Source organism: Camarhynchus parvulus, chromosome 7 (assembly GCF_901933205.1).
Source record: "Camarhynchus parvulus chromosome 7, STF_HiC, whole genome shotgun sequence".
NCBI classification, from domain to species: domain Eukaryota; kingdom Metazoa; phylum Chordata; class Aves; order Passeriformes; family Thraupidae; genus Camarhynchus; species Camarhynchus parvulus.
Window position 1 is genome coordinate 31,401,029 of NC_044577.1, and position 13,535 is coordinate 31,414,563.

General features: G+C 39.3%; 1 protein-coding gene across 3 annotated transcripts in view; it reads right to left on the reverse strand.

The window, feature by feature from the left end:
• Window positions 1-325: 325 nt before the first annotated feature.
• ZRANB3 (zinc finger RANBP2-type containing 3) overlaps window positions 326-13,535 on the reverse strand; it is a 40,076-nt gene continuing 26,866 nt past the window's right edge. The window contains exons 9-22 of one of the 3 annotated variants that reach the window (XM_030952265.1): window positions 12,647-12,778; window positions 11,779-11,898; window positions 11,114-11,293; window positions 10,019-10,171; window positions 8,929-9,397; window positions 7,793-7,987; window positions 7,234-7,316; window positions 5,698-5,799; window positions 4,692-4,834; window positions 3,213-3,344; window positions 2,028-2,415; window positions 1,470-1,601; window positions 1,043-1,159; window positions 331-809 (exon numbers count right to left, since the gene is read on the reverse strand). In XM_030952265.1, the coding sequence (XP_030808125.1) occupies window positions 1,061-1,159; window positions 1,470-1,601; window positions 2,028-2,415; window positions 3,213-3,344; window positions 4,692-4,834; window positions 5,698-5,799; window positions 7,234-7,316; window positions 7,793-7,987; window positions 8,929-9,397; window positions 10,019-10,171; window positions 11,114-11,293; window positions 11,779-11,898; window positions 12,647-12,778 (2,328 nt within the window). In that variant the 3' untranslated portion in view covers window positions 331-809; window positions 1,043-1,060. Of the gene's footprint in view, window positions 1,160-1,469; window positions 1,602-2,027; window positions 2,416-3,212; window positions 3,345-4,691; window positions 4,835-5,697; window positions 5,800-7,233; window positions 7,317-7,792; window positions 7,988-8,928; window positions 9,398-10,018; window positions 10,172-11,113; window positions 11,294-11,778; window positions 11,899-12,646; window positions 12,779-13,535 lie in introns of all 3 variants that reach the window. The other 2 variants (XM_030952267.1, XM_030952266.1) reach the window with 2 other exon arrangements.

The window sequence follows — 13,535 nt, forward strand, 5'->3', positions numbered from 1 at the left end:
TTATCAGGTTATTCCTACATGGTCATTTAAAGTGCTGGAGAGGTGATTCTTTTATCATACTCAGACACCACAAACATCATCAACACAGTGTTCATTTGACTGTAGAAAATAGTGCACTTGTGCAACTACCTTGTCTTAAACAGTCTTTGTCTCTGTTCAAGAGTTACAACTTTAAAGATTTTTCTCAGAAGGATAACTCAGCTTATTTTAAGTAGCTGTAGTTGAAATTTCAGGCCTGCACTGTGTTGTGCACAGCTCTGCTTTGTGAGCTTACAGCTCAGCATTTGGGGGGGGGGGAGGAGAGACAGAGCATTAAAAAAATCATCAGGAGAAAGAACTGTATTTATTTAAAGTAACTGTAAAGCAAGCCAGGTAAGTAGTCCAAAATTACCAGTATCTCTGCAATCTCATTAAGGAGCATTTGACTGTAGCATTTCCCAGAAACGACCTTTGATGAGATAATTGCTAATATTTAATGTTTCCTATCCTGAGTAACATTTCGATACAAGCTGGTTTAAATAAAACCAGAATTCAACTGACATCAATTCTAAATGCCAAAATCCTGTAAGTCAGGCCCATGCCAGGAGTTAGCTTTCTGTGGGGGTGAGCAGCACTAGAGGAAGCAAATCGCTTGTGCTAGTTTTTGTCATAATGACTGTATTTTATTCTGTGGTTTTGGTATGTGAGTAACAAAAAGAATTAAAGCTAAGACATCTTCTAGGTTCGTGAAGTTCCCAATACAATTGAACTCTGTAATACCACCAGCAGGTTTAAGAGAACTTCCTTAAATTCTTGCAGCCCTAAGTACCCTGCAAGAGGAAACCATAATGCTTCAAAATGGCATTAAAGTTATACACAGAAATGTAGCTTTAAACCAGGGCTATTAAAAACATGATGATCAAGCACTTTGGATGTTACAGATAATTTCTTTGGTTTAATTCCTTATTTTCTTCTCTCTACCAACAGCATGATATCAGCAATTTCTGTTAAATCAGTGCAAGAGGAAAACACTAACTATATTGGTTTCACTGTTACAATGTACCTGAATGTACTGTGCATTTTACTTCTTCACCAAAAATTTGGTGATATCACAGGCATACTTTGTAGCTAAAGACCTTCTCTTCAGCTGGCTTCTTTCCTTGGCCTGTTTTGCAGTTCTCTGCAAAAGAGAGAGACAGGTTCAGTGAGTATTGATACTTTGAAACATGTCCAGCAGAAAGCATTAGCCCACAGTTGAACTCCAGTCTGTCTTTGCAGTAGACAGCATGATGGAATGCAAATGTTTATTATTATTTTCCCAAATCCAGAGGAAACTGTCATAGTTTAATGCTGCCTTTCCACTTTGGCTGTATGGGAGAGAGAGGCTGTGAGCACTGAGGTTCTGCAGCAGGGCTGAGGAGGAGCCTAAGTGCAGTTTACCCCTGCTGTTCCCTGTGAGAGGGCCAGCATTCCTGGCTCCACACACTGACCTCCCTGTGGCAGGCTGTGCACAGGGTCTGAAGGTTCTCCAGGGAGCACTGTCCTCCTCCGCTGTACACGGGCTGGATGTGATCCACCTGCCAGAACTGCCCCTCCGCCGGGCTCCTGATCATCTCATTCAGCTGCAGCACACAAAGACATGCCAGGGGTGAGACACTCCTCAGCTACATGGACATCCTACTGTAGGAACAAAGAAATTCTGGGAAGTAGCTAGCTACAGTTTTCACCAGGATAAAGAAAGCCAGCCTTGGCATTTTTTGGTTACTCCCACTGGACAAGCAACAACTCTAAGTAGCTGGCATGTTTTCAGCCAGCCCTGGCTGTACATGCACCTCCCTACAGAATCAGAGCTCAGATGCTTGTGCCTTTTAGAGATGTTAGAAGACAACAGGATTTAGTTAATTTAATTGTTTTTTAAGGACTTGATTTTCTTGTTCTGTTGTTGGTGCTAGGTTACCTTTCTATCTTAAATCTGTAAGAACATTTTTGGCTGTCTCTGAACTCTATACCCAGACCAGCTGTTCCTACTGAAACCCCAGAACCATCACCTGCCCAAGGGGAAGGTGAGACATCCAAGAGCTCTCCAGAAGCTGCTTCCTCTGGCTCCTGGGGGCATCCCTGACGCTGAGGAAAAGCTCCTGGGCGTTGTTCTGGCAGCCCTGGCACACGCCGTGCTCGATCTGGAACACCTTGGAGCGCAGGTAGGCCTGGCTGGAGCGGATGGAGAAGTCCTCCTGGCAGGCGTGGCAGCAGAAGCGCGTGTCCCAGGCCGGGCAGCCGGGCGGCGGCTGAGCTGTTGGCTGCTGGCAGCTCAGACACAGCGGGGTCCCCTGCTTGTCCAGGGCCTGCAGATACCCTCGGGACAGGGAGGAGCTTCCGGCATCAGTCTGCTCTGGAGGAAGGGCTGAGGGATCATTCCCAGTTTCTGGAAGCAATCTGAAGGCAGAGAACAAAGTACAGCTCTGGATAAATGATATTCAGCAGTCCAGTTCATGGGGGGTTTATGCACTGTGTATTTCAATTAGATGTCTTTTATGTTCTGAGAAATCATTTTAGCTGAAAAAATACCTTGCTCAGATTGATACCTGCACAGTGCAAATCCTTTATTTGGTTTACATTTCCATTTAAGCAAAATTTGGCAATATAACAAGGTAGATTTTTCTTCTGCACATCTTACTAGACTCAATTATTAGCTGAAATAATGCTGTATTTATAAAGACATGGTGACTTCTATCAGGCATGTACACATACAAACACATCCTGGTTTCTCTTTATAATCTCCATGGCCACATATGAATTTCCTACTCAAAACAAAGTAGGACACACAGTGCTTGCTTAGGAAAGTTTTTTAAAAGGGCAATTCCTGTTTGGAATTTTCACTTCTTTGTTCCTATTTTTTTTAAATTCTGAGGCAAAATAGGAGCAGATTTGGTGTCCTCAATTTGATGTTGAGCTCACAGGAGGGCTGAGCTAACATTCTTTTGTCTAACTGAATCACATAACTATTCCCTTGTTTTATGTTAGTCAGACTCAGTTAATTAGCAGCTCTGTCAGCAGACAACAGATGAAATCTAAATTGTTAAAAGAATAAAACAGAGCTCATTAGCACTACAGCAAGTTTCTTATCTAATTACTGTACTTCAGCAAAGCAGACACTCATAGCAAATAATTTTACTACCATTAAAAAAATGTGGCAAAAGAACTTAATCATGCTATTGCATTAATAAACCTACTTTGTGGATGGTTTAGGAGAAGCACCTTTGTCCAGAGAAGTCCCCATTTCTTTGGAGATGAGGCGAACGCTGCCCCCGCTGCTGCTGGCCTTGGAGAGCGAGGCTGCTGCCACATCCTCCCTGGTCACATACCTGAGAGAGTGACAAATCCTGTCAGCACAGGGAGTAGTCTCCCTCGAGGAACAGCACTCTGGGCTGCAGCAACATTGGTACAGCACATTCTCTTCAAACATTCCTCATTTTCTGGATGAGAAATGAAGAAAGTTTGGGAAAACGTGCTTTATGTACTTCCATATTAAATGCCTTTTTCTAAAATTGAATTCTAACCAGTGAACAGGTAACTTGATTTGTGTATAACAATTAAAAAATGACTGCATTTTGATACTGCCTGCCAGTGAAACCTGAAAGGCATTTGTTTCAATTAGGTGATGTCTCAGTGACACTGGATGATCCAGGAGGCTTTACAAGCTCTGGAGGACTCCTTGCTCTGTTACTTATGTTTGATCCCCCTGCTTTATTTTAATGTTAAACCCTGTAAAACACAACTGCTCTTAGTTAAAAACTTAAAATTGCTTCACAGAAACCACTATTCAGACAACTGAACATCTGCCAAACCCTACACCCCACCCTACAAGGCTGCTGTAGGTCCTGGTAGGTTTTCTAACACCATTCACAGATTTTTCCTATACTTCATGGAAGGACACAATCAGGCAAGAGGTTAATAAACACTTATTACCCTCTGCTTCTGATACTACTGGAATTACAAACTATTTAATTTGCTTCATTCTTACCTACAGCCAAAATAGAGCCACCCTGAGGAATTTAACAGTAGGGATTGAAGGGAATGAGAAGTTTCTAGATGGTTTGCGTGACATGTTCTTTGCAAAGCAATGACAACACTGAGGCTACTAATGTCTGTCAAGGAAAACCACATCAGAAAAAGAAAGGGAATCAAAGGTACATTTAGGTTTTCACAAGGATCAAACACCAGCCCTTTTCACTGGCACTCAGCATAGAGAGCCACAGTTTTGACAAATGTCATTCACAGAGAACAGAACTGCTTAAAGAAAAAACAAGAACTGGAAAGTTGGCTGTGAATTGTGAATAAAACATCATCTCACTGATGGCAACTAACAATTTATTTCTGCTTCCAGGTGGGGAGAAACAAGATGCTTTGACCTTACTTCTGTTGTGGTCCTGAGGTCAGGGTTTTTCCTTTAAAAACACCTGGCAAGTTCCAGATGTTGAAACATGCAGTGCAGCAGAGCCAGAGCAGCTGCTGAACAGTGCACAGAGCTGGGCAGGGAAGGAGACACTTCCAGCAGATTCACCAACATGCCTGGCTGCCTGTCTGTCACTGTGACAAGCAATCACCGAATGTCCAGTTCAGACTTAGCATCATTCCACTGAAGGCCACAATAAACTTATCAAACTTTCTGCAGTAATTAGCAGGAGGAATTAAAACCAAGCCCCACATACCTCTTTGTGCTGCTGCCCACCGACTGCTTTTTAGACAACTCCTCTGCAGCATGAATGGGACTACAGAATATCTGACCACTTTTTCTGACAATCTTCTGTTTCATTGCTGTTAGATGAGTCCACTCTTTCACAAACCTCAGGATCTGGCAGAGAACATGACAGTCAGCAGCAGGACAGGCTTTGCACAGAGCTAATTACAGCAAAACAGTGCCATAGATTAATGCATTCTACACTGGCTGGAAACAGCTCCTACAACCAGAGATGGTGCTTTCCAGTAACTCTTCACACCCCCCCATCTGTGGAACCCACTCAGTAGCTGCTTCACACAACACCTGGTTCAATCAGTCAGGTATCCCCATTACAAATTTAAATTCCAACCTTGCTGGAGAACCTACAGAAAGAATCAGTTTTGTTCTTACATTATGGATTTCTGTTTGGAAAATCAGATTTTCAGTTAAGCAGAAAATATTTCCCATCCAGTTTAAATCTGGATTTCCTTACTTGAGTACTTGTGTTTGTAGTGTTCTTCTCAAACCCCATTATGAATGGGATCTTTATTCCTAAATTAACTGAATGTCTCTGTGGAGCTGTGCCTGACAGTACTTTGAAAACTGTTAGTAGACCAAAGGGAGAGTGAAAATGAGGGCCTGCTCAGGCCTGCAGCTCTGATACATCTAGAACATTCTTACTTCTAGTGTGGTTCCATTTAATTAAGAACCTTTAAGTTATTTTGTTGACTTATGAAAGTTAGTAACTAATCCTGTAAATGAGAAATGAAATTATGCCTGGTTAATTTCTTCTACTGCAATGTGAACAGGAGGCACAATAATTTGCCAGAGTAGCAGACTCCACAATTAATATTCACATCAACATCTGTAAGATTGCTTTGATGAAACTGTGCCTATATCCCAAGGCTTGGCAGTATTCTGCATTTATTTTGGTAAAAGTAAGTCATCTTCTTCTGCATTAAATATTATATTGCTGTGCCAGCAGAACTTGTTCTTACCAATGCACGATTTTTTTTGTTCTGGAAAGTCTCTGGTAAATCTTCCCAGTTATCCAGCTGTATGTCCAGTGGAATGAAATTATGATTCAGTGGTTCACCATCCTAGACAAACAGTTTTGTTTACAGATGCAATGTAGCACAATGTAGAAGAGTAATCTGTTTCAAGTGAATTCTCCCCCCTTCCTACTATATTTAGTCCCTCAAGGTCAAATTTTTCCAGAATTAACAATAAGGCACAGAGATAACAGCAAAAATACAAAGAAGATTATTCATATTAATCTACCTAAAAGTAACAAGGCTGAACATTTTCACTTTTAATAGATCTGATTTCTTCCTTGCAGATAGTTCAGACACACAAACTGCCTTATATTAAACTGAAATTACAATCCTCTTGACTGAATTCTAAAGGAAATGAATGATTGGAGATAGGAGAATGTCACTTCATTAAAATTTAAAATAAGAATTCTTGAGCACTGTTTATCATACTTCTTGTTAATGTCTGAAGAAGTTCTCCACTTAATTTATAAAGGAATAAGTTGTCCAGTGGGTACATCTAGCCAAGGAACTTATTGATGCCAAGGAACTTATTCACAAGCATTTGAGAGGAGAAGCAGAATTCCCTGGGGTCTCACCATTCAGCAGATTTTGTGCAGTATGTGGCACCATGAATCTCTAATTCCAGCAAAACCCAAACCAGACAATTGCCCAAAACCCACCCAAAATGCATCTTTGTCTGAATAAAATATGTGAAGGCAGCAGCATACACTTTAAGTACATATAACAAATTTTCAGATACAAGAGGACTTTTGGACTCTTTTTGACTTTTCCCAGCTGCATCAGCCTCACAGAAATGTCTTATCTCAAAGGCTTGCCCTCAGGTATCTGTGCTGCTTCAGTGGCACCTGAATACACTGATTCACTCAGTGAATTGGAAGAAATCTTCCCACTGAACTTTCCTATCACTTGAAAAAAGAAATTGGCAAGTCCTGACCTTCCCTTGAATAATAACCTGGAAGATTCCCAGCTGCTGGTTTCTGTACCCAATCACCTCTGCAAATTAATGATAATGGGCTTTATTAAAGAAATTACTAACACACATAGCACCAATGCTGAGGTTTCTGAAAATGTGGTGGCAATGTTTTATTTACTGAGTGTGTCAGGATTTACTGTCATTTTTTATTTTAATTTTGAATGTTAACCTATTCAAGTTATTTTGTGATAAGACACTAATAATAAAAAAGGAATTTTAAACAACTGTCACTGGAATTTTTATTCCACATGATTTAACATATTAGCCCAATTCTGTAAACCAAGAGAAGTGTTGGGAGTAACGTATCTAAGGAATTATTATTTCATTCCATTGAGAAAAAGAACTAGAATTATAAACTACCTAATTTTTGAACATTTCAGTTAATACAAAAATATTAATGCTTTTACATCAAACATAACAAAGGAGAGCATACAGAAACATTTCATAGAGCAACATTCTTCTTTGCAATTTTAAAATAACAATAACCATGCATATTTCAGGTTTACCTTTGTATAGAGGTGGATTCTATCAGTATTCCTGCTTGCACAGAACATAAGCCCATCATATACTTGGAATGTGTCTGATTTGTCTACAACAGAAAAAATGTTGGCATTAAAGATTTTCATTCATTCATTCTACTCTGACATTAAAATAATATTTTATATTTATCTAATTCCAGAACAACATAGGGTGCAGAGCTCAAGCAGCAAACTCTGAAGGTATTTGTGTATTTTATTTTTCTGTTTCTTCTGGATGACCCATCATCTGTTTGCCTGTGTCTGTCCTGAGTTCCAGTAAAACCATCCACATTCCTCACTGCTGGTTTGTCACAGTCCTGAAGTCAGTCTGCTCTGGTTTGCTCCAGGAGCTGTGTGGAAATGCTGGGCTTATCCAGCATCCAAATTCAACAAATGGCCCAGGCCAGAATTAGAAAGTCTCATGCTGGTGTTTGTACTTCTGTGTTTCAGAGGTGTAGGTTTTTATTTAAAAGTCATTTTTCATGCCAGAGGCATTTAATCCAGTTTCACAATGGGACAGAATTGTTCTTTCAGAGTCACACTTTACCTTCTCCACATTCTTTTTCACTTTCTTCCTTTTCAGTGCCAACAGTTTCCTGTTCTCTGATTTCAAGAGATTTGTGGGCCCTCAGTTCCCCCAGATTTCCTCTTCTGCCTTCAGCGCTGCCCTCTGCTCTCTTTCCATCTCTCCTGGGCTCCTCTTGCTCAGTCTGGCTCCTGGGAGCTTCACCATTTCTCTCACCTAAAGACAAAGAAAGAAGCAAAGCAATGATTTGTGTCACCTGGCAGGTACCTAATGCCACACCTGAGATAGGAACACGTCACTGAAATACAAAGAAATGGCACTGCATTCTCTCATACTATTATGGTGCAACCACTTAGGAAGTTAGAGCTAACTGTAATGGTAGGAGAACAAACACATGGAACAAAGCTTTTAATTTATGTAATCCCCTGGACTCAGATTAATGTAAAAATATATATATATGAAATAAACAATGCAGTTAGCAATTCTATATTATATACAGTTATTGTACATAAACACACAAAGGAGTTTCCTAAGGCATTGATTTATAGCTGTGAAACTCAGAAGTTGTCCTTATTTGAACAAGCCCAGAGATTTAAACTAATAAAAAAGGAAGCGAAAAGAACCTTACCCATGGCTTTGCAACTGAAATGACAAATATTGGCAAATATTTATAAAAATGTTTCATTAATTTTCCAGATAGCTTACATAAATTAAGTAAAAGAAATCTACTGTGAGCTGGTGGAGAAAGAAAAGTCATATTTTCCAGATAATGTCTCTCATGACAAATACACAATGCTCATGTTAATAAAATTCCAACACCCCACTGCTTAGTTTTGAAAGGTGAAGAAAAGTATTGCTGTTTAATTGTATTCAGAATAACCATAAACCTCAAGGAAGATGAGAGAGACACTTGCTGCAAACAAAACAAAGGATATATTCTTCCTTATGGAATTTATAACCTGTTAACATTTTATGGGTATTTTTCACTTGTTTCAAGTTAGACTCATGTAAAAGATCCTTGGGGAAAGCAAGATTAAGGAGTATCATATTTTCCTGGACTTCTGTGTAGTCATAGGTTCAAAAAAATTGTATTTATTGAGCCTGATCACAACTGAAATGAAAACTGCATCCTTCCCACTGCAGCACCCCTTACTCACCATCTCTGCTCTGGGGGCAATGGCACATCTCACAGTAAGGCAGCAGAGTGTTGTTTGTGTAAGTGCAAGCACTGCAGTGCCAAACTTTATTTAAATCTGTACTTTCACTTGAAGTATTTAAGCCACAAGGATGGAGTTCACTGTTTTTTTCTGAAAACAAAGAAGGCTTGTTTCCAGTCAGAGATGTTTTCTTTTTATTACTGGAGCTGACTGGGGTCGATCCACTTATGCTCTTTGCTCTTTTGGCGTCATGTTCACAAGTATCCTCATCAAAAATTGCCTCCACCTCACTTATCCTTGTGGAATCCAGGTTTTCATTGCTCTTCTCTGCACCCTCTCCTTTTGTGACTGCAGAAGATTCTGAATCATTGTATAACAATTCATCACCAGAAAATCTTTTGCGTTTCTTCTCCATGGAGGATTTGGGGGAAAAGAAGGAACGGATGTCATGCTGTCTGTCCTTTTCAAACTGGGGAAGAGGAAAGGAATAGGAATCAGAGAATCATTTAGGTTGGAAAAGACCTCTAAACCCCACTTGTGACTGCATCAGAAACTGTAAAACAGAAGGTATCTTTGACAATAGATAACTTCAAGAACAAACAGTGAGCAGAAAAAGCAATTCAACATTCCTCTCCTGATTCCAGAACAGTATTTTCAATATTCTCCTAGAAATTCTGAAATGGCACTACCAGAAAACAGATACACAGAACTGATAAGCTGTGTGCTTTTTTTGAAGATGTTCATTACAAGGAAAGGTTTTCGAACACTGTTTTAAATATGAGTCCAATTAATTCAGCACAGTTAGCAAAGATGTGATTTGAACAGAAATTACTTGGTCTGATCTGACTCTGAGGGTGGCTCAGTCACCTAAACATAAGGACCCATCAGAAGATGTAGATAACATTTATTCCCCACAGAGCACTTTTCCAACTTCACCTAAGTTTTTAAATGGAATTTACATTACTTTTTCCTACTTTTTTGATGTTTCTCCATTAGTAATGTCTGAAGTGCAAAGAAAGCTGAAGCAAATGGCTGTTACAATTTTTTTAAAAATGAAAGGAAACAGAAAAAACAAAGTTTCAAGTCTTACATGTGTAAATAGAAGTTCATTTTGGAGATCTTCTAGACTGTCATTTGGGGTCCAGGTTTCAGCAAAACTCAAAAAATCCCATTTGTCTTTATCCCCTTCTTCAGCCTGCATTTTCTCTTTCTTGCCATTCAAGGTGCTGCCTGTGACTTTGGCCTGCAGGAACACAATAATGGCAACTGCTGTATTTAGCACACTGCAACCAGTGAAGCTGTACACAAAATGTCAGTATTTATTGAAGATAAAAGAGAATATATACACTGTGTACACCCTCTAACAGCCTTAACATGTTTTGCTTGGCATGCGGAGGCAAATACGGGCAGAATTATTTAGTGACAGAACTTGTAAGGTAAATTGATGTTGAATTACTGAGCCCCACCTCAGGAGGAGAAGACTCATAACGCACCAGGCAGGATGAGCTTTAAGGACCTTTCCAACCTAAACCATAACAACAATTGGGCAATACTTGTGGAAAATGGCAACCAAAGAAAAGATCAGTGTAATCTTGGACCTACTGAAAAAGAATTATCTGAGAATGCCTCTTCCTCTCAGAAAGGAAGCTTAGTTTAGGCATAACATTCATTCAATTAAAAAAAAACAACACAGAACAAATTCTAGCTGTTATGAGTGAGTAGAATGCCTGAATGCCTTAAAATTGTAGACTGAGAAACAGCAGCAATAAAGAGCTGGAAGATAAAAAGATAACGGAGCTAGAAGAACCATCTCCTGTGGATATGATCCTTCCCGTTCCTCTTGGCAAAGACTCATTATCTTTGCATCCTGAATGAAGAGCAAAAAGCTAGAGAAGACTAAATCAGGACAAACACAGACATTTTGATGATCAGCAATTGTAGGTGTATCACTTTGTCTCATAGAGTGTTCCAGACAAACAAGACTGCTGTGGCACTGGAGTGCAGCCCCAGCCCAGCGAGCTCTGCCCCCTCGGCCCCATGGCACTGTGTACTTTATATAAAGATTCTGTTCATGACACAAAACTGATTAAAGACATTTAATGCTTTTTACACTCTGCCTTGTCAGCCACTGAAGAACATCAGTATCACTAAAAAATATCTCAAATTGTTTTCCATGCACACGCACCTTGCGGTTGAGCATGGCCCACATGAGGGTGTCCATGGTTCCCTTGGCAATCAGGAAGTGAATGTTCACTGAGCTGCACTGCCCAATGCGGTGTGCTCTGTCTTCTGCTTGTTTAATGTGGCCTGGATCCCAATATAATTCAGCAAACACAACGTGAGTGGCAGCAGTGAATGTTAAACCCTAAGCAGAATAAGTAGATGCATTCTTAAAAAAAAGATACCACATGCAAAAACTGATTATCTTTAACAAGCTACAGGTTGTACAGGACATCTTAATATGGAAATAGGAGGTGGTCCTCAACAGCAGATGGGTTTATTTTACTGATTCTTCCTTGTGCCTCAGATTCAAAAAACATTTCACTATTGTGCAAAGACTGCACAGTGCTTTTCATTATGGAATAACATCTATTTCTTGTTAATCCAGTGCTTTTAGAGAAACGGAGTTTTTCTAATTATTCAAGAATGAGATACTGCTGCTTATCATCATTTAGCTCAAACAAATTCAATAGAGGCTTAGAACAGTTTGATTAGCACAAAGAAATGAACACAGGGTCTACAAAGGGCAAATTGCACAAACTGCCTTCAGTAAACCACTTCAGTCACCAATGATTTCAGTAGCTATATTCTTCAAGTGTATTAGTTCTCATATTTTCTGTTCTGCCCTACCTGACCAGCTGCCTGAATACTCAAAATAGCAACCCGGGTTTCGGGGTCCTTCTGGAACTGATTGACGAGGTGAATCCTCTCTGCAGAGGGAACACTCCCATCTATGCGGATGTAACGAGCCTGTGACATCAGAACAGAGACTAAATGACATCATCAGTGCCTGTTTTCAGAGCCAATCCCTCCCTGTCCCCCAGTAAAAATAGGAAAAGGACTGTTCTATTCCTTTCATGGGGATCAGGATACACCAGTATTCTTTTGCCCTTTGATTTAAAATTAACTCCCTCTATAGAGAAATGTTGACTTTGTATTCCCTGTTTGCAAAAGTAGAAGATAAAATGAACATGGGATCTTAAAATGGAATATTTCACAGAAGAATCTGAACTTACCCTGACACCATTTTTTAAAATTCCAAACAGTTAAAAACAATAAAAATACAAAATAGCAAAGTTAGCCACCATTCACAAGCAATAGTTAAGAGTCCATGATCAAAATAAGGTGAAAGCTGTTTGCAAACATTTTTACTGCTTTGAATTAAACATTCAGGTGACGTGATAGTGTGCAGTTAAAACCCCTCAAAAATAGACAGAAGCATACTGATTGAAAAAAACTGGAAAACAATTGCCTACAGCATTGATTTAATAATAATAATAATAAAGTAATACCAGATACAAGTGTGTTTACATCATCCTGAAACACAAAGCAGTTCTTCAGAGCCACATGATCCCTTTTAATCCAGTGGCACTGATCTGTACACACATAAAATCCTTCCACTGCCGTACCTGTGTGCAGTTCTGCTGAATTCAAACCCAGCTGACAGCCATTTGTGTAAGTGAAGGTGAATTTGTGTGCACATGTGTTAAGGCTTTACCTTGCTCTCTATCACTGCCTCTGTGCAGGCTTGCAGCATGCTCAGGTGATGGGCAAAGACGAGGAACTTCAGTTTGTCATTGTCAAGCATCATTTTGATGTAGTCCTTGACTGCTCCTGCCTGCAGTGAGTGCTTTCATTAGTGAGACACACAAAATGTTCAAAAAGACAGTTTTTATTTTCATGTCTTTCAGTTCCTTGTAACACAAAAAGCTAAATTTCCATATCTTTTGTTATCCATGTAAGACTTTATCAAACACTGACATTGCTAAGAATCAAATAATTCTGATTAATTTTGTTTAAAAAAAGCATCACAACTTGATGTCTTTGAGAAACCTAACTTCCTTCTTCAGAGAGAGAAAAAACACATATTTATCCTCAAAAGATCATACAATTACATGGCACTTCTTCCACATTAAGATGTAGATAAACCCCCTTTTAATTCAGACATCATTATCTGACGTTTTAATCCATATTTGAGGAAAAACAAACATATTTCAAACAGACAAGGTAATGTTTAATCAGAACTTCTGTATCCACACACACAAAGCCATATATCAAAACTGAAAGAATAAATTTGATATGTTCACGATACCATAATCATAAAATATTGCTCTCTTTAAGGATTCATAGAGTTCTTTCATGTCAAATGTAATTTTCAGTATCTTTTACAAAAGCCATTAAAGCAATGATGACAGTTAATAACAAAATTTATCAGTGATCAGCAGTTAATGCAATACACATTGCAGTGCTCTTCAGATTTCTTTTTTCATTGTAATGGGGTTCTGCCTATTCCAGTCCTATTCCTATTCCATACAGGGAAAAAGAGAGTGTTTCTCCATGCCATGATTATAAAACAAACCAAATAACCTCATTTTGTATTCTGGCCA